This window comes from Hipposideros armiger, unplaced genomic scaffold (assembly GCF_001890085.2).
Source record: "Hipposideros armiger isolate ML-2016 unplaced genomic scaffold, ASM189008v1 scaffold_6, whole genome shotgun sequence".
NCBI classification, from domain to species: domain Eukaryota; kingdom Metazoa; phylum Chordata; class Mammalia; order Chiroptera; family Hipposideridae; genus Hipposideros; species Hipposideros armiger.
The window spans coordinates 3,059,330-3,086,775 of NW_017731356.1; the positions used below are offsets into that span (position 1 = coordinate 3,059,330).

At 38.7% G+C, this 27,446-nt stretch overlaps 1 protein-coding gene across 1 annotated transcript in view; it reads left to right on the plus strand.

Moving 5' to 3' along the window:
- The first annotated feature begins 1,908 nt into the window (after window positions 1–1,908).
- Window positions 1,909–27,446, plus strand: part of MROH9 (maestro heat like repeat family member 9) — a 43,848-nt gene continuing 18,310 nt past the window's right edge. Inside the window, exons 1-9 of the mRNA XM_019646964.1 lie at window positions 1,909–1,982; window positions 8,727–8,862; window positions 9,444–9,530; window positions 11,453–11,557; window positions 14,892–15,027; window positions 18,198–18,247; window positions 20,708–20,857; window positions 24,241–24,395; window positions 26,533–26,695. Coding sequence (XP_019502509.1) covers window positions 1,909–1,982; window positions 8,727–8,862; window positions 9,444–9,530; window positions 11,453–11,557; window positions 14,892–15,027; window positions 18,198–18,247; window positions 20,708–20,857; window positions 24,241–24,395; window positions 26,533–26,695 — 1,056 coding nt within the window. The remainder of the gene's footprint in view (window positions 1,983–8,726; window positions 8,863–9,443; window positions 9,531–11,452; window positions 11,558–14,891; window positions 15,028–18,197; window positions 18,248–20,707; window positions 20,858–24,240; window positions 24,396–26,532; window positions 26,696–27,446) is intronic.

Sequence of the window (27,446 nt, forward strand, 5' to 3'; positions counted from 1 at the left end):
ATCAGAATCGCCTGGAAGGCTTTTTCCTTATTAACACTGATACCTAGTCTTGAATACAGACCTATTAAATCCACATCTCTGGGAGTGTGGCCTAGGAATCAAGGATCAGTACTTTCCAGGCCCGTGACGCACTGCCAAGCTTGAGAGCCCGTGATTTAGATTTTAAGTGTCACAAATTGATGTCCAAAGGACTCAAAGCTCAGTGAGAGCCTGATCCCTCAGAAAAGCTCCCACTGAAGCAATAGTCCCAGATAAATGGCTTATACGGAGATAGAATGTTCAGGTAATCACCTGCCCAGAGAAGTGGGGACTAGGAAACTTCTGGCCAAATTCAATGAAAATGGTGACAAGGACAAAAATGTCTTATTTCAAAATAGACAAATCACCATTATAGTTCTGGGTTACAGTGAGAGTTGCCTGTCTTATAGAAAGTTTCATGTTCTATTAGTAATAATAACATGTCTTATGCTAATCAGCAACATAGCACAGAATTGCTCTCTCACGATTAAGTAAAACCACGTTTGCTGTTGTAAAGAATCAATGGTAGATACAAACATAAACATTTGAAAGAAAGGAGAATGCATCCTCGGGCACCACTCAGTCTGAGCACGGCCCAGGGAGGGGGTGTTGCCCCCGGAAGGTAACGGCGGGGTGCTTTTGCCTAGTGGGAAAGTGCCATTTTTTAGTTCAGACCCCCCCCCCCAGTCAGGATGTTTATCTGACTATCTTAGTTCAGGATGGTTTAACAAGATACTACAGACTAGGAGGCTTAAGCAACAGGAATCTATTTCTCACAGTCCTGGAGGCTGGGAAGTCCAAGATCAGACAGCACCTTCCCCTTGTAGCCTCACGTAGCAGAGAGAGGCTGAAAGCAAGCTCTCTCTGGTCTATTCTTATAAAGACACTAATCCCATCAGGGGGCTCCTCCCTTCTGGCCTCATCCAACCCTAACTACCTCCCCAAGTCCCCCCACCTCCTAACACCATCACAATGGGCTTAAGGGCTTCAACAAACGCATTTTCAGGGGACACACACATACAGTCCATTACAGGCACTTCATGGAAGGGCCTCTGGCTCTATCCATCGGGGCAGAACATATAATAGATGCCACAAGGCACATGATGCTGGAGTCAGAAGGGCAGCACAGAGCAAACAGAGGGCACGGACCAAGGTGACAAGGAACCGGGCATAGGCGTTGCCTGTGCATTAGAGCAAATAAATCTCCTTAGAAACAATATTATACCGCAGTACCTGAAAGGGAACTTGGATCTATTTCAGAAGCAGAGACTGGGAATTTCTACCAACAGCACTAATGACTATGATACAAGACAGTGACAATGCCACAGAGGCTCAAAGGAGCAAGAGTGGGGTGCCCAGGATAAAAGAGATGCCACGCTATTAGGCGTTCTCAAGTTCTCCAGCTTCTTGAATAAAGAACTGGGAATTCTTAATGGAACCCCACTGATGCTCATGGATAAGCTTAAACAGTTTTATTCAACAGCTGTGCGTTGACCTGTACGTGTCTCTTATTCTATAGAGTTTAGATTTCAGTGAGGCTGACGTAAATCACCCTGTGGATATTTTGATAGGTAGACTCCATGCCGAGTAGATTGCACGTAACAGTTACACAGTGATGTACAGAAGAGCACCTGGTAAAAAGTATTCCTCAGAAGTTTGTCTGAAAATGCTCATTATATAGGCACAGTGGTTGGCTGCAAAAGGTTAGCATGTAGTGTCATGGGTTTAACTTACAGTTTGCCTGGTCTCAACACTTGTGTGAGCTCTTGGGTTTATGTTCCAGTCCTATATGGTCCCTTGAGTCCCTGTGAAAGACAGAAGTGCGCATATGTGATGAGTCTCACTGACCTGTTACTGATTCTTCTCTTTTCCTGGTCTTTACAGGAGAACATGGCTACCAGCCTATGGGACACATACTCAGGCATCTTAAGTCATCAAGCCATGATCCTGTCCGTAAACTCCAGGTATAATAAGCTAATTCTCTCTTATTTCCCTGAATGAGTATCTTAAAAAAGCAATAGAGAAAAACCACAGTTGTGAAAAATAAACAACTCCAAATGCCAGATCCTAACTCAGCAACTGTTATTTCTTTCTTATGTTCTTTTCTAATCTTTCTGTATTACATGGATAATTATTGTATTACAGGTAATTATTGAAGAATCATGAGCACACTGCACACTCTATTTTCTGTAATAGTTTTCATTTTGGCATTTTTGTCTTAAGTCTTCATTCTTCCATGTGGCCATATTGTCATTTTAATGGCAGTATAATATTCCCCAATTTTAAATTTTTCTAAATTATATTTTTACCAAAATTATGATAATCACCTTTGTACATAAAAGATCATATCTCCTTTGAAATATCCTTCTGTGAGTGAAGTTACTGGTTGAGATGACAGGTAACCATGAAAAGGCCCTGCTGCCAGGTGAGGATCCTGATTGGTCGACACGCCCATTAGGTCTACAGGGCAGACCCACCAGAACCTTCTCTGAGGTCTCATTGTCTGCAGACTGTTCCCACCGATGACCCAGCATGGTGGGAAAAACAACTCCAATGGGTGACTTGGATTGAGGAATCCCCATCAGCCTGGCCCAACCCTCCATGGAAATTTCTACAGTCCAATACTCTTTCTTCTTTAATCTTTCCTTCCTTCTTTCCTTCCTTCCTTCCTTCCTTCTCTCCTTCTCTTGGAAACCTCTTACACCTCTAAATCTTGTTTTGGCATCTGCTTCCCCTAACCAGGAACTAATGAAAATGGGATGATCCTTCTTACAGCCTTCAGTAAATACTGTCTATTTCTCATCCAGGAGAAATGCACAAATAATAAATGTTTGTTTAAAGCTTAGTTGCCTAAAAGATTTACATACATTCCTACTTTTTATGTATTTATTTTCTATATGTGGGAATGTTCTCACATTCTTTGCCAGTTTATTTGGATTTTAGTGGTGCTATATATTTGGTAAGTGTCTCATGATGGTTTTTTTTTCTCTTCTACCTTTTTAGAATTGATTTTATAGTCATAGATATATTTTTTAAATTTTTTTGTATGATAGCTGATAAAAAATTAATTCGACACCACTTTACTATTATATTCCATATCTTCTAGTTTTTTGTTACCAGATTTTTGTCATTCTTTAGTCTATAATAATTGTTTTTATTTATAAATGAATTTAATTTATGCTTCACAATTCCACTATACAGACCAGAATTCAACAAACTATGGCCCATGTTTTTGCAATTCCTATTTTTTGTGCAGCTGAAGAGATAATGTTTTTTACATTTTTATATTGTTGGGGTGAAAACTCAAAAGAAGAATATTGTATAACATGCAAATATTTTAGGAAAGTTTAATTTCAGGATTCATAAGTGAAGTTTTGGTGTGAAACACCACGCCCATTCATTCATGTAGTATCCACATTGGTTTTGGCATTGCCATGGTGGAAGTTGGCAGACAGAGACCAGCTAAGTCTTTTTTGTTTTCTGAACCATCAAAGAACATGTCTGCTGACCCCTGATACAGATAACGCCAATTTAAAATGCTCCATTTCCAAAGGCATGTTTGACCCTTTGAATGTTTTGTGTGTTTTTTTGTATGTGTCTGTGTAATGGAATGGTTATAGGTTTAAAGGGTCCTGAGCTGTTCCAGATCTTGGTAGTGATAGATATGTGAGCCTCCATGAGTGATGAAATTGTGCAGAACTAAACACACACACACACACACACACACACACACACACACACGAGCAGTAGCTCAAGTAAAACTGGGGCAATCTGAGTAGGATCAGTGGATTGAATCAATGTCAATACTCTGGTGATGAAATTAAACTACTGCTTTGGAGACTGATACCATTGGGGAAAGTCGGGTAGAGTGTACAAGAGGTCTATTATTTCTTACAATCGCATGTGAATTCACAAATATCTCAACAAAATTTTCAAGTAAAAAAATAAAAATAGGTATGGGATGGTTGGGATGGCATTTTGACCAAACATAAATATTCCTGCCACAATAAACTACTGAGACATTTGGCCTGGAAAGGGAAATACAGCATTTGCTATTCCTGTATTAGGATAGTCTCTAGAATTTCTAGTCCATTTCATTGATTAGAGTTTTATTTCAGTGCTACCACCATATTCTTTTGATTGACTGCTGTTTTGTAATAGAATTCTGACAGCTAGATCTTCCACATTTTCTTGATCTTTTTCAGCAAAGTCGTCTATGATAGTCCTTCCAATTTATTTTTCCAAATGAAATGTAAATGTATTTTTACCAACTTCTGGTGAAAATGTTCTGAAATTTTAATTGCAATTTCAGAGTTTGTAAAATAACTTGAGAATGGCATTTGTAAGTAAACTTCTTATTTGTAAACATATCTTTCCATTTAATTCAAATTTTATGTCACCCCTGCAAATTAGAAGCATTTTTTTTCTTTTAGCTGAGCCATCCTGCCACCTGTTGGCCCCTCAGCGGCAGCTCAGCTCGGGCCGGGAATTGAACCACTAATTGCTCAGAGCTCACATTCTTGAGCAAGCTCTTAACCAACTGAGCCACCAGGCTGGCCCTAAAAGCATTTTTAATATAGATTCTGCACCTTTCTAGATTAATTTCTTAGATACGCTGTATTTTGGTTTCTTTTTCATGTTATTGTTTGGAAAGCAATTACTGACAACTGGGATGCAAGTGGGGTTTGAGAGTGGGGTTCTATTTGTCCTTTATTTGATTGAGCTTACTGAACTTTTTCTTATCAGATCATGTCTTATTAGAAATACAAGAAAGTCTAACACAATATTTTAAAATAAGTAATTAAACCCTTATGTTGCTCCTGTTTTTAATAAAAACACACTACTTCTCAATTAGCAAAATGTGCGTTCTTGGTTTAAATAAAACCTTCAAAGGAGCTATTTCAGTTTTTTTTCATAGAAAATGATGTTGAGATTTATTAAATACTTTTCAGGTTTGATTAAAAACTATTTTATTATTAAATCTATTAAAAGACATGTATTGATAATAATTTTTAGAATATTGGATTCCCTTTACATCCTAACGTTAAACCATGATAGGTACCATTATAATATTCTTTTATTATTTTTCAAATTATTATTCTAAAAGTGTAAACTTTATAGTCATAAATGAAATCAGTTAATATTTTTGAGATTGCTTTTTATTATATCTCATCTTGAATAACCAGATTAACCAGATCCCTGATTTTCACTCTTTGGTGATTTTTCTGTATTTATAAACGCATTTATTGTTTTGGTTTGAGGGGTGTGTGTGTGTGTGTGTGTGTGTGTGTGTGTGTGTGTGTGTGTGTGTGTCTTGACTAGCTGAATTAACTAGAATTACAAAATAATGCTACACAAAAAGAAATAGTGGTTAAGCATGAAGAGTTGGGAGTAACACAGACCAAGCTTCCAATATCAGCACCCCCAATCACAGATTTTGTGATTTTGATGAAGTTATTTAACTTCTCTAAGCCTCAGATTCCTTATCTGTAAATTGAGGGTAACAATGGCATTTACCTCTTGCTGTGTGCTGTGAAGATGTACTGAGATAATAATGTGTGCAGAACAGGTAAAATTCCTAGCACTTGGTGTTCAAATCCCCAATGTCAGGGCTTCTTAACCTATTTTAATATCCTTTTAGGAATCTGATAAAACTTTTGGACCCTTTCCCACAAAATACACATAGACACATATAAACAAAATTTGCACCTTATTTTATAGGGCTCATGGGAAGGCAGACTCAGCATTAGGATCCTCATTCCACATTTAATTTTAACATTTATTTTGCCTGGGGCTGGCCGAGTGGCTCAATGGTTAAGAACTGGCTTGGGACGCCAGAGGGCCCCGGTTCAGATCCCACATATGAGGGCCAGTGACACTGCCCTCCACAGCTAAGATGCTGAACAGCAGCTCAACCTGGAGCTGGGCTGCCATGAGTCGCCGGCGACGGCGTAGGCTGCAGCCCCTGCTGCAGTGGGTTGCCATGGGCTACTGTGTGTAGCCAGCAGCCAGCGTGAGCGGCCAGCAACCGCAGTGAGCGGCCGTCCAGAAGCCGGCAACTGATCTGCCTCACCCGGGAAGAGTGCAATGATGGTGCCAACTTGGGCCAGTGAAGCAACATCCTCCACAACTAGACAGAAGAACAAAACGACAGCAACTTGTCTGTTCCCCTTCCCCCAATTTCCCAGCGCTATTCCCATCCCCCCAATTCCCCAATTTAAAAAAAAGATTATTTTGCCTCCCTACATGTGTTAAAAATGTCCCACCTAGTCATTCTTGAAATTTTTTTATTCATTATAGATTTTACTTTTCATATTTTGGCAAATATTTGATCCATAAAGATTCACACGTTATATCTTCATGTATACTTGTAAGATTTAATAATATAAATCAATTTTATGTGTTTCTATTAAACCCATATAATAGCTTACTTCTCTTTTTGACTAAGGTAGTCTTCCTAACTTATTATTTAGTTTCTGCTTCTGCTTTTTTCTTTTTTAAGTGTTTATTTAAATTTGCCAGTGAGGATCATTGCACTTATGATTTCCCCTTTTTTTCTCATTTTATAATGTATTCATTTTGCTTATCCCTTCATTTATTTGATTAGATTTTTTGTCCTTTTAAAATCTTAAGTAATATGCTTAGTTTGCTATTTTTCTCTCATTTTAAATGAGAAAAACTCTTGATAGTATTCAAGTATTTTTAAATACTTTAAATCTTCTAATTTTAAAAATAGACTTCTTGCTGTGATTATAGAATGCAACATATATTCTTTCATATTTTAAAACTTTCTATAGCTAAGCATATGATATTTGTCAGCATCTCACAATTATCTAAAAATATAATCCTTGTTATCTCATTTAATACAATTTATTATATGTTATAAGTGTACTTCCTAATTATATTAAAGAGCTCTTCTTCTATAGAATTATCAGTTTTACCTACCATACGCTGATAATTGAATGCTTACCCTCTCCTATAACTGTGCTTCTATTTCTCCTTGGATCTTTAATAATTTAATAACATATATTTTAATAATTATATTTTATAATTTATAAATTTTATTTCTATGTGATTTTGGATATATCATTTATTAACTATGCCTTTTATTACTTTATAATAATTGTATATCTCTCTCTCGGCACTCTTTGATTTGAACTAAACGTTGTATCATATTACTATGGTCTTCCTGATTTGCTTCTAATCATGTTTTAATATAATTTCTTTCATTGGGAGGCATCTACTTTCTTTTATTCGATTGCAATCCTTGAAATTATACTTGCAAAAATATATATTGCCTTTGTTTATTAGTTTTTATCTAAAACATATTGCTTCATTAAAAAAAAATCCAACTAATTTTTTTAGTATATTTGGTCTTACTTCTTACTTCACTTCAAACTTGGAAACAAAATATTTCGTTCAAAATTTTAACAAGAGCAAACTCATACAGTAACTTAGTGAGGGATGTTTACTCTTTCTTCTTGAGTTCCTTTCTCTACCACCTGGTCTTACATCCTGGAATATGACAGCACTTACACTAATATGTCACTTGTTGTAACACACATTCGTAATTTAGAACTGCCCTTTTGAAAAAAAATTATATGTAGACCAAAAAATGTGTACTTGCTGACAATGGCCCATGTGGACCCACAGATTTGGATGTGACTCTCTTTATTAGTATTACCAATGTCTGACTCAGCCTTCCTCACATTTAACATTTGAGGATCACTTGTCCAGCAGCAGTTCCATGTGGCATCAGAGCATCATGCTACTTTTCCTAATCCTTGTTCATGGCCTGAACCATTTTAGCCTTTTTTATTTTTTATTTTTTAAGACTGGCTATCTGATTTCAAAGTATAATGAAAGACAGCTTTCTATTTCATCAAAATCATAATTTTGCATTTTCCTAAACCAAATATATCCCTCGAAGTTAAATGCCTTCCACTGAAAATTCTACTGGGAACTTTTGACAGAGTTCCCAGAGTCTGATAATCTGTGAGAACCCATGAATCAATTCAACCTTCCCAAGATTTGAAAATTGTCTGATACATTCTAAGAGATTCTATTTCAAAGAATGGAGCTCATATAGTTAGGGTGTCTTGTCCAGGGCAGAAAAGAGATTCTGAATTCAGCACCAGATTTCCTGCCTTATCGTCTATATCACCATCTTTTCAAAAAATAATTCTTTTCACCTCAAAAAAAAAAAATCAGGAAGGACTGTTATTCAGATCACTCATACCAAAGGAATAATAACTGTGTCACAATTTATCTTTCTAGCTACTGATGGGTGGGTTTCTTTTGCCATCAACTAGAAGATACAATCTACTATCAGAAATATTAAAATGCAAGAAATGTATCATGGATTAGAAAAAAATGTAGCAGTCATATATTTCAACTGCCTACAGCTTGGTGTTCCTGGCTGGGAATGTCACCACTTTACATTATTATGTCTATGGAGAGAAATGGTCTGTTTTCCAAATAACAGGTTACAGATGATTTTTTAAAAAAAACAACAAACAAACAACTATTCCTTTATATTTAAAACACCATTGTCATTTTTATGAGGCTGTTTAAAACCCACATGGTATATAAAGCCAGAAGCTGGGCTTCATTTTCTAGTCCAGTCTCCCTCATCAATAAGAAAAAGCCACTCAAGTTAGGCTATCTTTGTTCTCTCCTCAATAATCATTACGCCTTCCTCTTGCCAGCTTTGTGGATCCCGTACTACAATTTGAAACTCAGTTGAAGATACTAAAGTCGTCCTTTAAATTGGTATTTACTATGCCCAATCTTAAAGAAGTGAAAAAAGCGGGAAACAGCGCAGACGATGAGGAGGACCTGAAGGTAGGATTTCGCTTCCTTTCACCACGATGAGATGTGTTTTTGCTCTGCAGTCATGCTCAGAAGGTCCCGCAGGTCATCATCTTTGTGGTTTTCTCCTTCGTTCTTCGTAGGTACAGCAGATATGTAGTACACCCCAGCACTAATCTGTACTCCTGGACTCCTTATGAATTCTGCAACCCATGGGATTTAAGAGGCTGTATAGGTTTTATAGGAACAAATGGGTGAATGGATTTTGGGTTCATCGGGTGAGCGAGGACAGGGAGTTCACTGTCAAGTAAAGATGCAAAGAAGGAAATGTGAGCAGAGAAAGTTAGACGTGGGGAGGGTCCCCTGGGGAGGTGAGCTACGTCTCTATTTCATCAGCATAGCTGCACAGTGCGCTGGCCCTGCAAAGGGGCAGGAGCCATGCATGGCATGTGGCACTGGCTGAGGTCTCATCACCATAGCTACCTCTCTCCTTTCTTACCTTCAGTTTATGGGAAGACTCAGGACACCAGGATGCAAAACTATAGACATTGGGTATAATTTTATGGAACAATGGCTGGCTGGCTGGCTGGCTGTGCAATGTTTTTATTTTTCAGAATTTATACTGCAGTATTTTAAACATATACAAGAACACCCTTCTGATCTTAGTGTCTAAAGACCTCTACAAACTGCAAATCTTAAAGGTAAAGTAAAAGGCAAATGAGGAATTTTGTTTTCTTGTCATAAACCTAAAGAGCACACTTCTCTTAGTATCTCCCACTTGCCACATTTCTATCTCCTTCAAATATTTAGTGGCTGAAAAAGTTTCCTTCCTCCCAAGGTGTGCGATTATCCCCCAGATCAAATCCCTTCCCGTTAGTTGCATTACTGAGATACACTTTTAAGAATTTAATTTTGGGAGGACAGACACTTGAGAAGCCACATGTTAGCTGGCGATGCAAACACAACATGGGGCCACAGAGAACAGGATAATTGGCCTAAACCACCTCCAGGTCCATGTAACAAGGGGCCATAGTTTGACAGTGTCTGTATGCATGTTCTTGCCCAACAGCTCTGGGGACAGGGAATCCTGTGAGCATCCTATCTTCATCGGTACCATAGTATCAGAGGGAGAAGGTCTAACAACCGTCCAAAGCCTCACTTTCACATCCAAGATCTCGCTGTGTTTTTCACATCCCAGCCAGAGACAGAAGGCTTCTCTGGACACCTTGCGGTCTTCCATGTTAAATTCCTCACATGACCACACCAGGGGCTATAGCTCTCTGGAAATACTGGAAAACCGGACTGACTTCCTCTACTAGGAGCACCCAGGGGTTGTCCAAATCATAAACTACTTTCAAGTAAAGAGGCTGAATTGGTGTCTATGAGGACAAGAAAGAGTCCTACTGAAAATGAAATATATTGAGCTGATTTGTGCCTCATCTGAGCCACAAGTTTTCTGTGCATTTCTAAAATTTTAACTTCACAACCTTTTAAGTAGTTATCATTACTGCATGATTACCACCCTCTCCCCATGCAGCTTATCGAGCAGTCATTCCACGCCAGGCGCTAAGCTGAACGCTTCATAAGTATGGATGTGGGTTATCGCGTTCAACTCTTACAACAGCCCTTGGAGGAAGTTGCTATTATTGCTCCCATTTTGCGGAGAAGGCAATGGAAGCAGTCAAGAGTGCTGATATGTGTGCAAAGCTAGCGGGCAAAAAAGCTCACGTGGGAGCCTGTTACGTAACCATCTTACTCTTATTCCTACCACGTCTAGAAACTCTCCTGGTTCTCAAAACGAGCTGCCCTCACTCTTGGCAAAGGCACAGGCTGGCCCCCTTGAAATTTAGAGACTCTTCTGCCCTAGTAAATGGACTTCAGAACAGTTTCACACAGGGGAGTAGGTGAAAGAAAACAGATTTGGCCTACCGTTGCTTACGTACTAGGGACTCCCCACAAGCTGCCTTAGGAAGTCCATTAATGGGGGTTGGCATGTGAAACAAATGCAGTCTTCTCCATTTCCCAAGACTGTCAATATGTCCTGGAGGAGGTAGGACAAACAGGTAGAAGTTACAGCAAGACAGATTCAAGTCAAAATTAGTAAGAATTTTCTAACCAAGTTCACCTCCAGGAAAGTACTCTGAAACCATGAGCCAGAAAATATCGGGTTGGTGAATTTGGAAAGAAAACTCTGGGAGAAAATGACATTTCAGGATCAGATAACATTTTAATTTTTTTGAGTTGAAAATCAAATCCTGGGATTTTTTTAAAGAGAATATGTATTTTGAAAGAAAAAGAGGAGGGGAAGCAGCTGATGATCCCCTCACAGCCTCATGTGGAACTTTTTATGACCCCTGGCAATGTGACTTATCATGGATATTATCATGGATATTAGTAAAGACTAGTTGAATAGAATTCAATAAAATAAAACCCCAGTGTAGTTAGTACAGTAGATAAAGGGGTGTCTTAGTAGGCATTCGTATGCTAGCTGGTGGTTGTGTATTTTTTGAAATAAATACAGGTTAGGTGTGAAATAATCAGAAGACCATGGCAACTCTTGACTTGAAGTTCCACTGGAAATGGAAACGCCATGGTTCTTGGAAGACTCTTGTGTTTCCAACAGGAAATGATTGCATGGATGAGTGAGGACAGCTCCTTCCTGCAGGAGAGGGTCCTGGTGATGATCAGCCAAGTGCTACGCTTCGCATCCAAGAAAGTCAAGGGATGTGTAAGTCACAGAGTGTTGGGATGTCACCTGCTCCTACAGACTGCATTGTGGCACTGCTGTTTTTCAAGACTTGGGTCTTGAGAGCACTAGATGCCTGCTCGGTACCAGTGTGCTGGTAGGTTGGAACATTGGGACAAAGGAGACAATATCCTACACAACTTTATGCCAATCAGAACAGAGTTTCTCAAACAGCTGGTTAAGATGCCTTGTGTTTTACACAAACAGTAAGAGTGTGTCAAAACCAGCTTTGAGCTAACTCTGGATTCTCCTCTGTGGACCACAGTCACTGTTATTTGCAAACATAAACCCTTGCATCCTGACTTTCCTTCTTATTTCTGCTTTTCCTCAAATATGTTTAAACCATTGTTTATTTTAAATGTATACATGTAATTCTTGAGTACTTTCCTTAGGAAACATGATAGAGATATAGCTGATGTCTTTCTTTACTATCCTCTCCACTCTGAACCCCTCTTAGCCATGTCGGGTGATGTGTGTCCTGCCAAACAGCTTTCAAACACACCCACATACACATACACACGGGGAGATATATATTGGGTCTTTGGAAAAGTCATGACGCATGTTTGCAACAGATGGCACTAGTTCATTTTTGTAAGTACTAGAGTCATTCACATCTATGTCACTGCTATGTCATTTGACAGCTGACAGTTCTAGCTTCATTCTAAAAAAAATTGAGTGATTTGGTTGAGTTTTGGAGATTTTACAACAAGTTGAAGATGGAAGACCAAACTGTGCACTTTTGCCATATTTTACTGTTTTACTTCCATAAAGGGAAGACCATGCATCAAGCTTGTGAAAAGTTGCATAGAGTTTATGATGACAATGCTCTACAAGAACATCAGTGCCAATGATGGTTCACAAAATCCCGTGTTGGTGATTTTGGTCTGAATGACGCTCCTTGGTCAGGGAGGCCCACCAAGGTTGATGACAACAAAATAAAGGAATTGATCAAGTCAAACCCATGTTACATGACACAAGAGATTGCAGAAACATTGAACATCCATCATTCAAGTGTTCATGACCACCTGAAGAAGCTGAGATACATAAGCAAGCTCGATATTTGGGTTCCGCATGTACTCAAAGAAGTTCATTTGACAGCGCGTATAAACATCTGTAATATGCTCATTAAGCATGAGGAAAACTATCCTTTTTTGAAGTGACTGATAACTGGTGATGAGAAGTGGATTGTTTACAACAATGTGGTGTGCAAACAGTCTTGGTCCCGATGTGATGATTCACCTCAAACGACATTGAAAGCAAGCATTCATCAGAGGAAGGTTATGCTCTCAGTGTGGTGGGATTTAAAAGGTGTCGTGTATTTTGAGCTCCTACCAAGGAACCAAATAATCAATTTGAATGTGTACTGTCGGCAATTGGAGAGTTTGAACAAATCCATCATTGAGAAATGTCCAGAGCTTATTCATTGTAAAGGAGTTGTGTTCCATCGCGACAATGCGAGACCACACACAAGTTTGATCACCCGTCAAAAATTATTGGAGCTTGGATGGGATGTGTTGCCATACCCACCATACTCGCCTGACCTTGCACCATCAGACTTCCACTTGTCTCACTCTCTTCAAAACTCCTTGCTTGGTATAATGTTCAATTCAGATGAGGCTGTGAATCAGCACCTTGTCCAGTTTTTTGCAAATAAAGACAGGTCCTTCTAAGAATGAGGAATTATGAAACTCACTGAAATATGGCAAAAGGTTATCGAACAAAGCAGGCAATATATCACTGATTGATCTTTGTTCTTTATCTAAATAAATGGCCTTTGAAAAACATAGACAAAATACGTCATGACTTTTCCGAAGACACAATAGTTTTGTGACTTAGTGTTTCTTTACTAAACTTACATCATATTTACCTATGGTCCTGCAGTTTGCTTTTTTCACTGATATTTTCATAGATTCATTTCATTCTTTTAGCCACAGCATGTGCTCTGTAATTTTAATACATGATAATATCCTTAACTATTCTTCAGCTGATGGATATTTCAGCTGAATATTTTGGTGCCTTTTAGTTTTCTCCTACTTCAGACAATACAAATATGGTCATCTCTGTGCAAGTATGTGAGTATGTACTTAAAAATGCTCAGAAAGAAAACAGGGCCGGCTGAGTGGCTCAGTTGGTTAAGAGCTCGCTCAAGAGTTTGAGCTCTGAGCAACAGCAGTTTGAGTCCCGGCCCGAGCTGAGCAGCTGCTGAGCTGTCAACAGGTGGCAGGATGGCTCAGCTAAAAAAAGAAAAGAAAAAGAAAACAGATCAAGAAGTGTGAATAGATTTAAAGTTTAGTAATGCACTACTGCCTTTCAATGAGCCCCCCTTCAAATATTAGGGTGCCCATTTCCACCTTCACAAGCATTGGGATATTATCAGACTTTTTCACTGTTGCCTTTCAAATGGAGAAGAAATAGGTATCTCACAATTGCCAATATTTACTGAGGTGTTCTACATTTTCAGCGACACCATCGCCTGCCTTTTACATGATCTATAAACGTTTCTCGCTCTATGGATACTATATAGTTAGCCTCTTTCAATTGCAGTTGTGAAGTTCATTGTCCCCAGCACACAGCCTGCCCCTCAGCTGTGAAAGAATAAATGTGTAAACACACAGGCACAGCAGAAAGCTCTCGTACGGTTTTGAGGGTTCCTACCTATAACAGATTGATTTGAGAAGCCAAGTCGGGATAGCCTCGTCCTCTGTTCTGCAATGTCTGCTTAATGCCACCAGGTGGGAGCATTTCAGTACTTTCCAGAACATGGATACAGCTGATCATAGTCATGGAAGCAAAGAATTTCACTGAGTTAAATATTTAAACTCTCTCTTTAAAGAATGTCTTCTGAAGATGGCTAAGTCAGTGAAATTAATGGGAGTGGGGAGATAAATATAATCTAAAAATAAAAAATGTTGTTAGTAAATTAAAAGCTGAGCTTACCACAGGCCTGATCTTTGTATCCCTACAACACATAATCAGTGATTTGTTCTGTCCTCCTCAAACCAAAGGTAACTCCCAATTCTATTCTCGAGTACTGTCCATTCACAGGATAAAGACTTTTTTCTTCAGAAATCGCCCTAGCCTATGTCTTCCAGAGTCTCAGAGGCTCTTGTCCTATTGAACAACCCTGACTATCATTCTCACTCTACGGATATATTTTCAACCGGTATTTCTTTTACATAACCCACGTGCCCACCAGCATGAAGAAAGTGCTTCACTCAAAGAATATTTGTCCCTTCAATTAAACTATATTAGAGGCTCAGGGGCAGACATTTAATGTTGTCTCTGCAGTGCATTTTTCTCCTTCGTTTTCCATTAGGAAAATGTGGACGCTCCGTGTCTGGGGGTCCTAGCAGCAGAACTGTCTCTTCTGTGTTTCCATACTGATCCATCCACCGCACAACAAGCATCCCTGGGGTTGTATCACCTCCTCTCCATCGCACAGTGTCAGAATGGTAAGAAAGAGCCACTTTCTCTTACTAGGGTTACTAAGAATCTGTTACTAAGATCAGAGCAAAGCCCAATAAAATAAAAAGCAGAAAAACAAGAAGGGAACAGCCATAATGCCAAACGCAGATTCTTTGAGAAGATGGGGCAGGAGGGAAGCAGAGAGAAGACAGCAATTATCAATGTTGGGAACGTGAAAGACGATAGTCCTAGAGGTTGTAGGGGTATTAAAAGAATAATAAGAGATGCTATGAACGAGTTTATGCCAACAACCTAAACAGACAAAGTCATTGAAGACACAAATTGCCAATGTTCACTCAAGAAGAAACAGATAACCTAAATACCCACTATCTATCAAAGAAAATGAATCCGTAGCTAAAAAGTCTTGCAAAGAAAATTCCAGATGCACAAAGAAAACTCCAGCAAATATTCAAGGAAGAAATTATACCAATTTTATACAAATTCTTGCAGAAATGTGAGGATAAGGGAATACTTACCAACTCATTCTATGATGCTGTCATTATTCTGATATCCAAATCACATAAGCCATTATTTTAAAAAATTAAAAACATAACAAAAAACTAGACCAATGTCCCTTAAAAACATAGATGCCAAATTTTTTTAAACAAGTTTAGCAAATTAAATACTACAATACATAAATAGAATAGTAAACCATGGCCGTGTGGGATTTATTCCAGGACTGAAATGTCAATTTAACATTTGAAAATCAATCAATGCAACATATCATATTAACAGATGAAAAAGGATAGCTATATGATCATTTCAGTAGATACAGAGAAAGCATGAAAAAATTCAACATCCATTTCTCATAAAAAAAAAACTCTCAGAAAACTAGGAATAAAAAGAGAACATTGTTTACCTGCTAATGTACATCTATGAAAAACCTACGGCTAATATCATACTTAATAGTGAAACACTGAACGATTTTCCCAAAAGATCAGGAAAAAGACAAGGATGTGCACTGTCATTACTTCTATTCAACATTCTGATGAGCACAATAGAATCCATAAATTCAGTGGTAAAAATATAAATTTCAATAAATGGTGTCAAAAAAATTGGTTATTTCATATGCTGACAAAGGGAGGCTGGAATGTGAGTGGTGAACACACAGTGCAATACACAGGAGATGTACTATAGAATTGCATGCTTGAAAATTGTATAATGTTATTAACCAATGTTACTCCAATAAATTGAATCTTAAAAAGTTGGTTATTTATATGCCAAAAAGAAATTTTATCGATATTGTATACATATACAAAGCTAATTCAAAATGGACCACAGGATTAAAGGTAAAACCTAAAACTATGAAAACTGGAAAAAAAATTTTGGATTAGGCAAAGCTTTCTCAAATACAACTCCAAAAGCATGGCTCATAAATGAAAAAGAAGCGATAAATCAAGGATTTCTGCTCTTTGAAAGACACTGTTAAGAGAACAGGTAAGCCACAGACTGGGAGAAAATATTTACAGTTGCATATCTGATAAAAGATTTGTACCAAGAATTGAAAAAGGACATTCAGAACCCACTAAGAAAACAGACAGCCAAATTTAAAAATAAAAGTTGAATTGAACAGTCATTTCACCAAAGAAGCACAGGTGGCAAGGAAGCACATGAAACAATGTCCAATATATAGTCACGTTAAAGATGGGAAGCAACTGGGACTCTCACGCATTGCAAGGAGAAATGTGAAATGGCACAACTCTGGGAAATAATTTAGCGATATCCTAAAAAGTTAAATGCACACCTACCACGTGATCTAGTCATTCCACAACTTAGTATTTACCCAGGAAAAAGGAAAACAAATATTCATAAAAAGACTTGTACATAAATGTTGATAGCACCTTTATTTGTAATAGCCAAAAACTGGAAATGACCCAATTGCCCATCAGCAGGCAAGGGGATAAACATGATAGTATATACATATAATGGAAGAGTATTCATCCGTCAAGAGGACTGAAGTACTGATACATGCAACAGCATAGACAAATGGCAAATAATCCTGCCAAGTGAAAGATGCCAAACAACAAAAGAGTACCTACTATATGACTCTGCTTATATAAAATTAGAAAATACAAGCTTAACAGAAAGCAGATCCGTAGTTCCCTTTGGATCAGGGGGTGGGTACAGGGAGCTGGTGTGAGGGGTTACAAATGGACACAAGGGAACTTTTGGGGGTGATGAATATGTTTTGTTTTACTGTGGTAATGTTTTCATGAATCTATACAGATATGAAAACTTACCAAATTGTAGACTTTAAATGTGATGTACAGCAATTCTATCTCTATAAAGCTGTTAACAAACAATTCATTTAAAGCCCACCTTCTCTGGAACGAAAGACACCTGCACCTCAAGCTTTCATTGAGAGCTACTGGCTTTCCCTCCTCCAGCCTGGGGCAAAATGCCTCCCAGTCTGCTCTTCCACCAACAAACGCTCCAGCGTAGCAGTGTCTGCTCCACTGCCCTGAACTTCAACACATTTGATGCCTAAATGTATTTGACATCTGGTCAGCCTATTAAAATTATCTATGTTCTTCATTCATATTTCACAGAGACCTCTCTTAAATATATACATATTTATATGTATATATATACATATACATATAAATATTTATATATACATATGTATATATAAATATACATATAAATATTATATTTATATATATAAATATACATATATATACATACATATATATGTATATTTCATGGGTCAGCACAGTCATAATACCGGGGGTGCCAAAAAAAAATGTATGCAAGTGGACACTTTGGTCAACATTGCTCAAGCAGTAGTTCACCGTAATTAGAAGTGTCTGGACGCTGATAGTAACCACTCTGAGCACCTCTTGTAATTGCAGAAGTCAAACGTGATTTGTATTTATCTTTTGTTGTTGGTACATATTGAGTATTACAATTTTAATACAGATTTTTCCTTGCTTAAAATGGGTATACATTTTTTTGGCACCCTCAGTAGTTTATGCGACTAAACTATCGCCACAGTGTTAAATATTCAGAAAGCTTAAGATCTCCAGAATTGGGCAGCAAGAGGAAATTGGAAATAGCAATGTTGTAGAAGGAACCAGCCATCAAATAAAAAAATGTACTCTTTTATTTAACACAGTGGATATTGCAAAAAATAAAACCTTCCTGCCTTTATCCTCAGATTCAGAGCTCCAACCCAACATCTTACAAGACAAAACTAACGTTGCTCAGGTAACTTAGGCGCTATTTTATCCTATGGCTTTTGTTTCATGTGTATTGTTACTTTCAATGACAATTTATTTCAACAAAATTTATATTTTAATCATTTTATCCATTTTTTTACATTTAATGAAGCAAAGAGTAAATGATATATAGAATGTTTCGCTTTCTGCTCTTCATCTCTTTTAATAAGAATTATGCCTACTATTCCTGAATATACCAGTTTATATTATTTTATTTAATCCTTACAGAATACAAATGAGGTGCAAGCTTCCTAGTAGTTAAGCTTCTTTCTGTTTGGCTAACAAGCCATTAAAGATGAGAAACTTCTGGTTTTTTAGAAAAATTAATGGAGTCACCAAGAAACAGGCTTTCAGTACTGTCACAATTTACTCAGCAAACATAAACATAATGTGATTTAGATTTTTTAAAAAAAAACCTATTAACTTTTTTTTAAGTTTAAGTGATTAACCACAGTACCAAGTAAATAGTTTTTACATTGACCCAACACTCAGGGAAAACAATGAGGCTCTATAGTGCTATACACTCCTTCACCTTCTTCAAAGTACATTGTCTTATCCACCCGCTTGGGGGCAGGGGAGGGGGAGGGGCACCCAGCCCTGAAACTGAAACTGTCTGGCTGTCCAACAGATGGCTTTCCAGCCATACTCATTGAGCCAACAGGTCAGCAAACACCTTCAGGCTAGCTTTACTCTTAGGCTGGGAGGGTCTTATGGCTCCTCCTAAAACTATACATATAAAGCAGTGACCTCTCCTGCAACAGCTGAGGTAGTTGGAATTGTAGGGGGCTGAGGAGATGTGAAAGTGGTAAAAAATAGGGACAAAATATATGACATGGATGTCTTAAAACATCGACAAAATACGTCATGACTTTTTCGACAACCCAATAGTAAGGGGACCAAAGGGGCCAAAGTCCTAAGGATGCAAGAATTGTAGCCAAGAGATCTAGAGGCAAGACGCTGTTAAATGGGAAGATTGGGTTGAAAAAAAATAATGAATTTACAAACTAGGGGGCTCTCCTGACCAGTTATGAACGGACATTGACTTCTACAGGAGCCGTAGAGGGCTATGGAACTGTCACAGACTAAAACAAAACAGAAAAGAAAGAAAAATGTTCATGCCAAGTAAATTAGTAATCTCACTCATGGGAATTTATAGACAGGAAATAAGTCAAAATAATATACCTATAAGAAGAGGCTTTTCGCAGATGTATGATTTTTTTTTAAATGTGAGAAATAAGTGACAAATTATGGAATATCAAGTTAATTGTATATTGTGCAGCATTACAATGAGTAGCATCAAAAAGATGTAATGCCATGTTACAACAGTAAGAAATAGGAGGAGATGAAGATACTTTCTAGAGAATCCAGCTGGCCCTATGTGAATGGTATGTTTCTGAAGAGTTATGTATACACCACATTTTATAAAGCGAGCCCTATCATTTTATTACTGTCATATCTGTACTTTCACATGACAGAAACTTTGATCACTAGGAATTACTTCCTCTACAACTTTGAAATAGACACTAAAATAAAATATTTTGTTAAATAAATAAATGCACAAAAGAGAATATCGCCTCTTGCAATGATTTTTTTCTAATTCAACATCTTGTATAGTTAAATCTGGCTTTCTTAAAATAAGGCAAACTATGATATTCACCAAGCCTCAGTGACACTCCTTTCATCCCTAGCATCCCAAGAACACCATCCCTCACCGCTCTGTCCAGTAGGAGACAGACATCACTCTCACTCAGACCTTAGTCCTGCACTATTGACCAAAAAGAGCTATGCTCCAAGTCTTCAAAGGGGATGTGAAAAAAAGGATTGTTTGAATCGTAGTTCTTGTACCTCAATCATAGACATATGGGCTTTTTTTTCTCTTCCTGCTTCTTGATCCTTCTCTGGGAAAGGGAAAAGTGCACCCCTCAAATTGCCTTGTCTTCCTTACTCCACTCTCTTCTGCGTCTTCTGCTAATCACACTTGTTTCTGATCTGAACAAAATCATTTCCACAGCTGAGCAGTTGACAATCATTTCTAATATTTGAATAGAAGAGTTGGGGTAAAATCAATATCTTACAGTTCCTCTTAATTTTAATGCCATGGTTTTCTACTTCTTCCTGGCCTGCACCCTAGAGCTAAATTCCCCAGATGGAAAAATAATGTATTCATTGCTAAAATGTTTTAATTGCTTTAAAACTCAGGAAAGAAAATATGTAATTCAGCCTGAATTACAGTCATCTTAATACTGACACAGCTGTAAATTATACTTTTTTGAGAATTATAATTTGTAACATGTTTTAATGAAGCCCACAACCGCAAAAGTTCTAGAGCCCATGAAAATCACATGGTCCTGCCTGGCCCTTGAGCATCTCTGAGATGTCAGCAGCTAGTTGTCTTTTTTAAGTTGATGTAGGTAAGGCATGAGGTCATGGCTCTCTCTCTTGGTTTTAGAGGGTAGGACAAGCCTTACTGCCCTCCTTGCTGACTGACTTTGTGTGGAGTCTCTTGATGAAGCTCTCTGCACCCAGTTACACAACTGCACTTGAGGCGGCCGCCATATTGAAAGTGACTCTGGAATACTACTCGTACAAGGTCATCATGGTAAGATACTTGACAATGAGCGGGAGTGCACAGTGTTTATTTTCCTTTTTTAATTCAAGTTTATCGGGGTGACCATGGTTAGTAAAGTTACATAGGTTTCAGGTGTACAATTCTGTCATACATCATCTGTATATCACATTGTGTGTTCACCACCCAGAGTCAGTTCTCCTTCCATCACCATATATTTGATCCATTTACCCTCATCTACCACCCCCCTCCACCCTTACCCTCTGGTAATCGCTAAACTTTTGTCTGTGTCTATGAGTTTTTGTTTCTTCATTTGTTTGTCTTGTTCCTTTGTTGTTTTCAGTTTTACATACCACATATCAGTAAAATCATATGCTTCTCAACTTTTGCTGTCTGACTTATTTCGCTTAGCCTAATAATCTGAAGACCCATCCATGTTGTCGTAAATGGCACTATTTCATCTTTTCTTATGGCAGGATAGTATTCCATTGTGTAGATACACCACAACTTCTTTATCCAATCATCTATCGAAGGGCACTTTGGTTGTTTCCTTGTCTTGGCCAGAGCTTATTATCTAAAACGCTCTTATTACTTTTGTTATATGTCTACTTTTTTTTCATATGTATTTCTTGATATTGCAACATTATGTCACTTTACTGAGTTTTTTTTTGTGAAATATTTCAAGCATACAGAAAAGCTTAGAAAATAATGTAGTGAACATTCACCCACCAAGCATACCAAATCTTAATGCTTTATTGTGTTTGCTTCAAATTTTTAAAAGAAATACATTAATAACAATAAAATATAATAGTACAATTATAATTGAAATCACCCATGTAACTAACCATTAAGGAAAGTTTTCAAGGACCCTCAGCTTGCTGTAGGACTCGCTACCTAATTTGTGGGACCCAGTACAAAATGAAATGGGAGGCTTCTTATTCAAAAATAGGAAAAAAGTACCATTAAATGTACAAACCTATCAAGTTTTTTCCTTTATTCTCTCTCTCTCTCTCTCTCTCTCTCTCTCTCTCTCTCTCTCTCTCATCTCTCTCTCAATTTTTCATAGTGTTTTATTTTCTATTTAATGTCTTTCTAATTGAAAAAAATACACTAAAATTTTAAATTATTAGCATGAATTTTACCACCCATCTTTACATTGCGCAATGCCAGTATTATAGATGTATTATATTACATCTATATAAGATGTATTCTCTTGTATTATAGATGTAAATACAAGAGCGTTTAACTCAACAGGATAATGCTATTCACGGCTCCTACATGCACATTTTTCATTCTTACCAGAAAAGTGGCAACGCTACACAAGACTAACTCTATTGTTTTTACTTCTCTTCTTGTCATTCACACATTCAATTCCCACTCTCTAGCTTCAGCTCCTTCATGAGTAAGGAAAGACTGAAAGGAGAAGGGTTTTGGCATGCCCCATCTTCCTCTTTCCTTCTATGTTATCATTTCAGCCCAAGTGTTTATCTTATACTCGCTGCAATTTCCCACTGGACAGGTCCACTGGAATCCTGGGCACTTACGGTGTCATGAATGCTGCATGTAAATTAGGCAAAAGGAACCACAGCTGACTCACATGTTACACACATCTCATCCGCTCACACGCATGCTCCGTTGTGTCATGGGACTTCACTTACAAAACATAAGCTCAAAGATAAAATTGTGGAAAATACCAAGAGGGCAACAGCAGATCTTTGAACAAAGTGAGGGATCTTCTTGGTGTGGGACCCTGTGAAAATGCCCAGGTCACATGCCCATAACACCAGCCCTGATGGTGACATGCAGGCGGAACTCCAGTTCCCTCTCCTGACCTGGCAGTGTGATGTGATGACAATAAACTGAGACCCAGTAGACCTAGTGCTCAGAGAGCAGGAAAGGGTAATTAACGCTTCGTGTAGAACTCCCAGTGCTGCTGCAGATGCGAGCAGTCCAGCAGTCTGAAAGGAGCAGATGGAACCAAGAGGCGAGCTAGGGGGCAACAGTTATTTCCTTGACAAAATGAAGTTCTCCTCGCATGCAGTGCAAGAGGAGGAGACAGAGAGAAAGCCATTCCTAGACCCTGGAGAAGAAGCGAGGCCAAACAGAAAACTAGGTGTGTAAAACTAGCCAATGCTACAGTAAAATCATTAAACACAAGAAAAAAAAACTCAACAAAATGGGGCTCAGAAGCTTAGCACCACACCCTGGCTCCCACAAACAACTGAACTACCGAATACAGTGGATTCTCATCTTAAAAAGGGTTAGGTTCTAAAATCAGTTATAATGACAAATTGTGTCTGGCTAAAATTATCCCTGAAAATCCCCTAAATGGCACATATAGTATGTGCCTTACCATCTCTAAATAAATCAACAACCTCCAAATAAATCTAGGTTTTTTAAAATCCTTCTTTCCTTGAGGATTACAGCAGACCATCATTTCTAGCAATGAGCACACAGGACCGTGGCTGGCTTGTTTTAGGGGCATGTTGCATTTGAAGCAGTAGGAGGATGAAAAGAATGAGTTCTCAACCCAACAGTTAAGAGGTCTATGGGGAAGACAATGGTTGAATGTCTCCCATTTCAAGTTCACCTCATCGTGTGTGTGGTAGGAGGAACGCCCTGCGCTAACACTAATTTTTTTCTTTCATTTGGAGGACAGAGTTAGGCATGAATAATTGAGTTGTATATGAGGCAATGACAATGGAATCTAAACGTACATCCTCAAACTTTTCAGCGTTTGATTTCTGACGAGTATTTTCAAAATAAGAAGTGAGGTGATCTGGGTGGATTAAATCTGATGATGAATAGACAACCATTGATTTGAGACAAAGTCCCAGGTCTAGCTACAACTCTCCTTATTCAAGAATGAATAAAAGGCGGGGGGGGGGGTGGCGGGAGGGAGAGATTAAACTAATGTGGGGGCCTATGGTTGGAATTTGCAAGATTATGAGTCAGCATTTACCATTCTGGTCCATCCCTCCAACATATAGTTCACCCCTCCAGGGTGTAGATTCAAGTCTTCTTTAATTGTCAAAAAATTTTGAGGTATATAGTTCTATTGTTATTATGTTCTATTATTTTTACTTTCTTCTTAAAAGATTTGAATTATATACACTTATGTTTTCTATAGTGAGCTTACATGTCATGTAATCAAGTCCACTCTCCCAAAATAAACGTTTTTTTCCATGGGTATTTCTCCACTATCAATAAATGCACAGGTTTATTCCTCATCTAAATAAATATGTTGCATTGTGTAATCACAAATATAAATATGCTTTCTGCTAGCATTAATTTGTGTGTTAATTGCTGCCTTGGTCATTCTGAGAAGGGTTGAATTCTGACATCCAAGAATGCCTCAATTTAGAGGTGACCATGGAACAGGAGACTCTTGTTGACCTGTGATATTTCTTTTCCAGGTGACTAAGATCGTGAATATTATTTACATGCAACTTTGTGAAAATCCTTCGTGTCTGATGAAGCAGGCTATGTTGCAGGTCATTGCTCTGCTAACACGCACGTCACCCAAAAAAGTCATCTTTCAGCTTATGGAGTACCCAAGCCCAGCAAACACGTAAGGCCCCCTGTACCCCTTCTGCAAGGGTTTGTTCACAGTGTCCGGAGTCAGACAAACCTGAACAGTGATGTCCAGTTTCTTTTCTTCTAAAAGAGAGTATCTATGTTTGTATCACACAGGATGACGGTAAGGCTTAAATAAGATCACATATTATTTATATCCTCGTACAATACCGGGCACACAGTAGAACATCAAGAAATGATCATGCCATCATTATTTATTTGAGGCTTTAAATTGTGTTCTTCATACCCCTTAGGAAAATACTTCTCTTCAAAGTGATAATGGTTTTTTTCTTCCCCATACGTGATAAAATTCATAGTGTTTTATTCTTGTTTAGGAAGGACAGATGTAAGATATTCCCACCACCAATAAAATAACAAAACATTAAGAATTCCCAGATATGATTGGGAGTCCCCTCTTCCTTAACTTTTATCTGAAATTCAGGGTCCTGGATCAAAAGAAATATTTAAGATGGAAAGAATGCTAACGTGAGCCTATGGGACAGCATGATTCTAATAGACACATTCGAAGATATTAGTAAATTAGATCACTCCATTTCCATAGTTTGCACATTGGAAAGGAAGCTGTTACTTGCTCTATTATTAACAGTGAAAAAGGCAGGAAGTGATATTAGGGAATGGATTCAGTCTTCGGAAACAAATGAGTCTGAATTCCATCCCAGCGATGCTAGTTTCATAAACTCCTTGATCTTCCATTCCTCTTTTGGGAAATAAGGAAAGCTCTTTTAGGTAAAAAGAGCTTTTAGGTAAACCTATAAAGCTGTTACATGGGTTAAATAGCTGACATCTGTGAAAGGGCATTGAAATCAACCAAATGCTAAACCAAACGATGACTGACTTTCTTTTTTTCCCCACTGAAACATTGTATTTATTGAGGAAGCTTCCACTCACAAGGCGTTTTACTAATTAGAAAATTCCTGGAAACCAACAGTCTTCCTAAGACTCAGCGTTGACTCACTCAGGAACTAAGCACCCACCGTGTGTAAAATACTACCAGCCTTCTAGCATTTGGTTGAGGAGACGGAATATACCCACAGGGTATAAGATGACAGTGGCCAGTGAATCCAGTACAAACACTATGTGCTGAGGAGGTACAGAAAGCAAGAGAATTCGAGTTAGGGGAGCTTAATTAAAATAGTCACAAGCAGGTCTTGTGCAATAGTAGGTGAAGACTGAGGTAGAAAAGATGGGAGCTTGGAGTTAGGCTAACAAAAAAATAGATCAGCCAGAGGAATGACCACAGATAAGGGAGTAAGACGCGAGTGTGAGATTTGATGTCCATGTGGTTTTAAGCACGGTTCTAAGAGGCAGGAGCAGTTGCGTAATGGGTTCTAGAGAGCAGGGTATGTCCATGTCCTGTGGGACCAGGGTGCCATTATTAGGAAGCTAAGTGCAGAGAACCCAGCATGGATTAACAAGATCCCAGGAATATACCAGCACAGAGGGGCGTGGCCGTTGTTCAGATGAGCAACAGGAAGAATAACCTTGAAGGGCAGCCAGGTGTATAGGGAGGGGAACTAGGGGACTGGACGCTGAGAAACCAGGATCCTGCTCTTATCTGGGTCACTGATTAAAGGTGCAATAGTTGGCACACGGCTTGCTCCTCTGAGCCATTCATTTCATTTTCACTTTTTCACTTTTAATTCCATTTTCTAAATGTGAGTTTTGAATTTATGTAGTTGGTTTTTTTACCTATTGTTTTTTTCAGTTGGTGCCTAACGTATACATCAATTTGCATTTCCATACCAGTTTTTAAATATTCTATTATCCCTGGACAAACAAGATCATGAGGTGGGAGGAGCAGAACATGGGCTACAAGAGGCTGCCAGGCTCTTGACCTTGAGCTGTGAACAGATATTTAAATCGCAGTAGGAAAGGAACTTGCAGAACTGTATGTTTTTATGATTGAAATTCTCCCTCTGTTTTCAAGGACAAGAGGCTCAGTGGGGTCATTTGGAAATGGGGATTTTAGTTTGTTTTGGACTTCTCTGCTGTGTCTTCTTTGCTACAGGAAGATGTCGAACCAAGACCATTTTCCTGCCTCATGTCGCAGGATTGAGCAGGACATGAAAAGCTCCTGGTTCTGATTGGAGGGGTGGGGGGGGTGTTCACAGCCCTTTGATCCTGATGTGGAAAGCGGCTGGTTCCGAGCCAAGTGTCACCCCGTATGTGCTGAAGACCATCTTGTTGATACTGAAAGGAAAGCCGAAGGAAATACAGAACAGCCTGAAGGACCCAACAAAGTTCTCTCTCAAAGCTAATATGATGCCCATGGCGGTAAGGGGTACCCGTGTTTCCTGTCCTCGGGGTCACTCTCCTGATCACGAACATTCCTATCTGCCCTCAGACCCAGCCATGTTTCCTTACACGGTCCTGCTCTCATTCATTCACCCATCACACACATACTGAGCGCCTACGCTGTGTCCCTCCCTGTTCATGAAGCTTCCATTCTCAACAGTGAAAATATGTCAGGTGACAGACACCTGAGAAGAGATATAAAGGGCTGTGGGTAAAAGGAAGCGACAGGGAGGGTTTAGGTAAGTTGGGCAGGGCCGGGCGGGCTTTCTGCAGAGCCGACATCTAAGCAGAGACCTGAATGACATGAGGAAGTGATCCTTATGGATAGCTGGGCAGCAGAGTTCTAGGCGGAGAAGGGCAAAAGTCCTGCAGGGATGGGAGCTCACCTGTTACGTCAGGGAATGCAAGGAGGAAAAAACACCTGGAGAGAACTGAGCACGCGTGGCCATGTAGGAGACAGTATCAGACAGGTAACCCCCAGGTGGACCACACACACTTTTATAGGCATGTGAAGGCCTAATCTCATGTGTGTCCATCATGATACTACATCTCCCGAGGACCGAAACCACCACTCCTGGTAGTCAATTCAAGTCTTACAGAGATATCCTAGAAAAAGATGGCTAGTGCTCCCCAGGTGTGAGGTGGTAGGATATGTTTCTCTGACATGGTGGGTATGGCAGTGGTCACTGGCCTGGCCAGCGTCCCCTTGATATCTCACTGCCCTAGATTG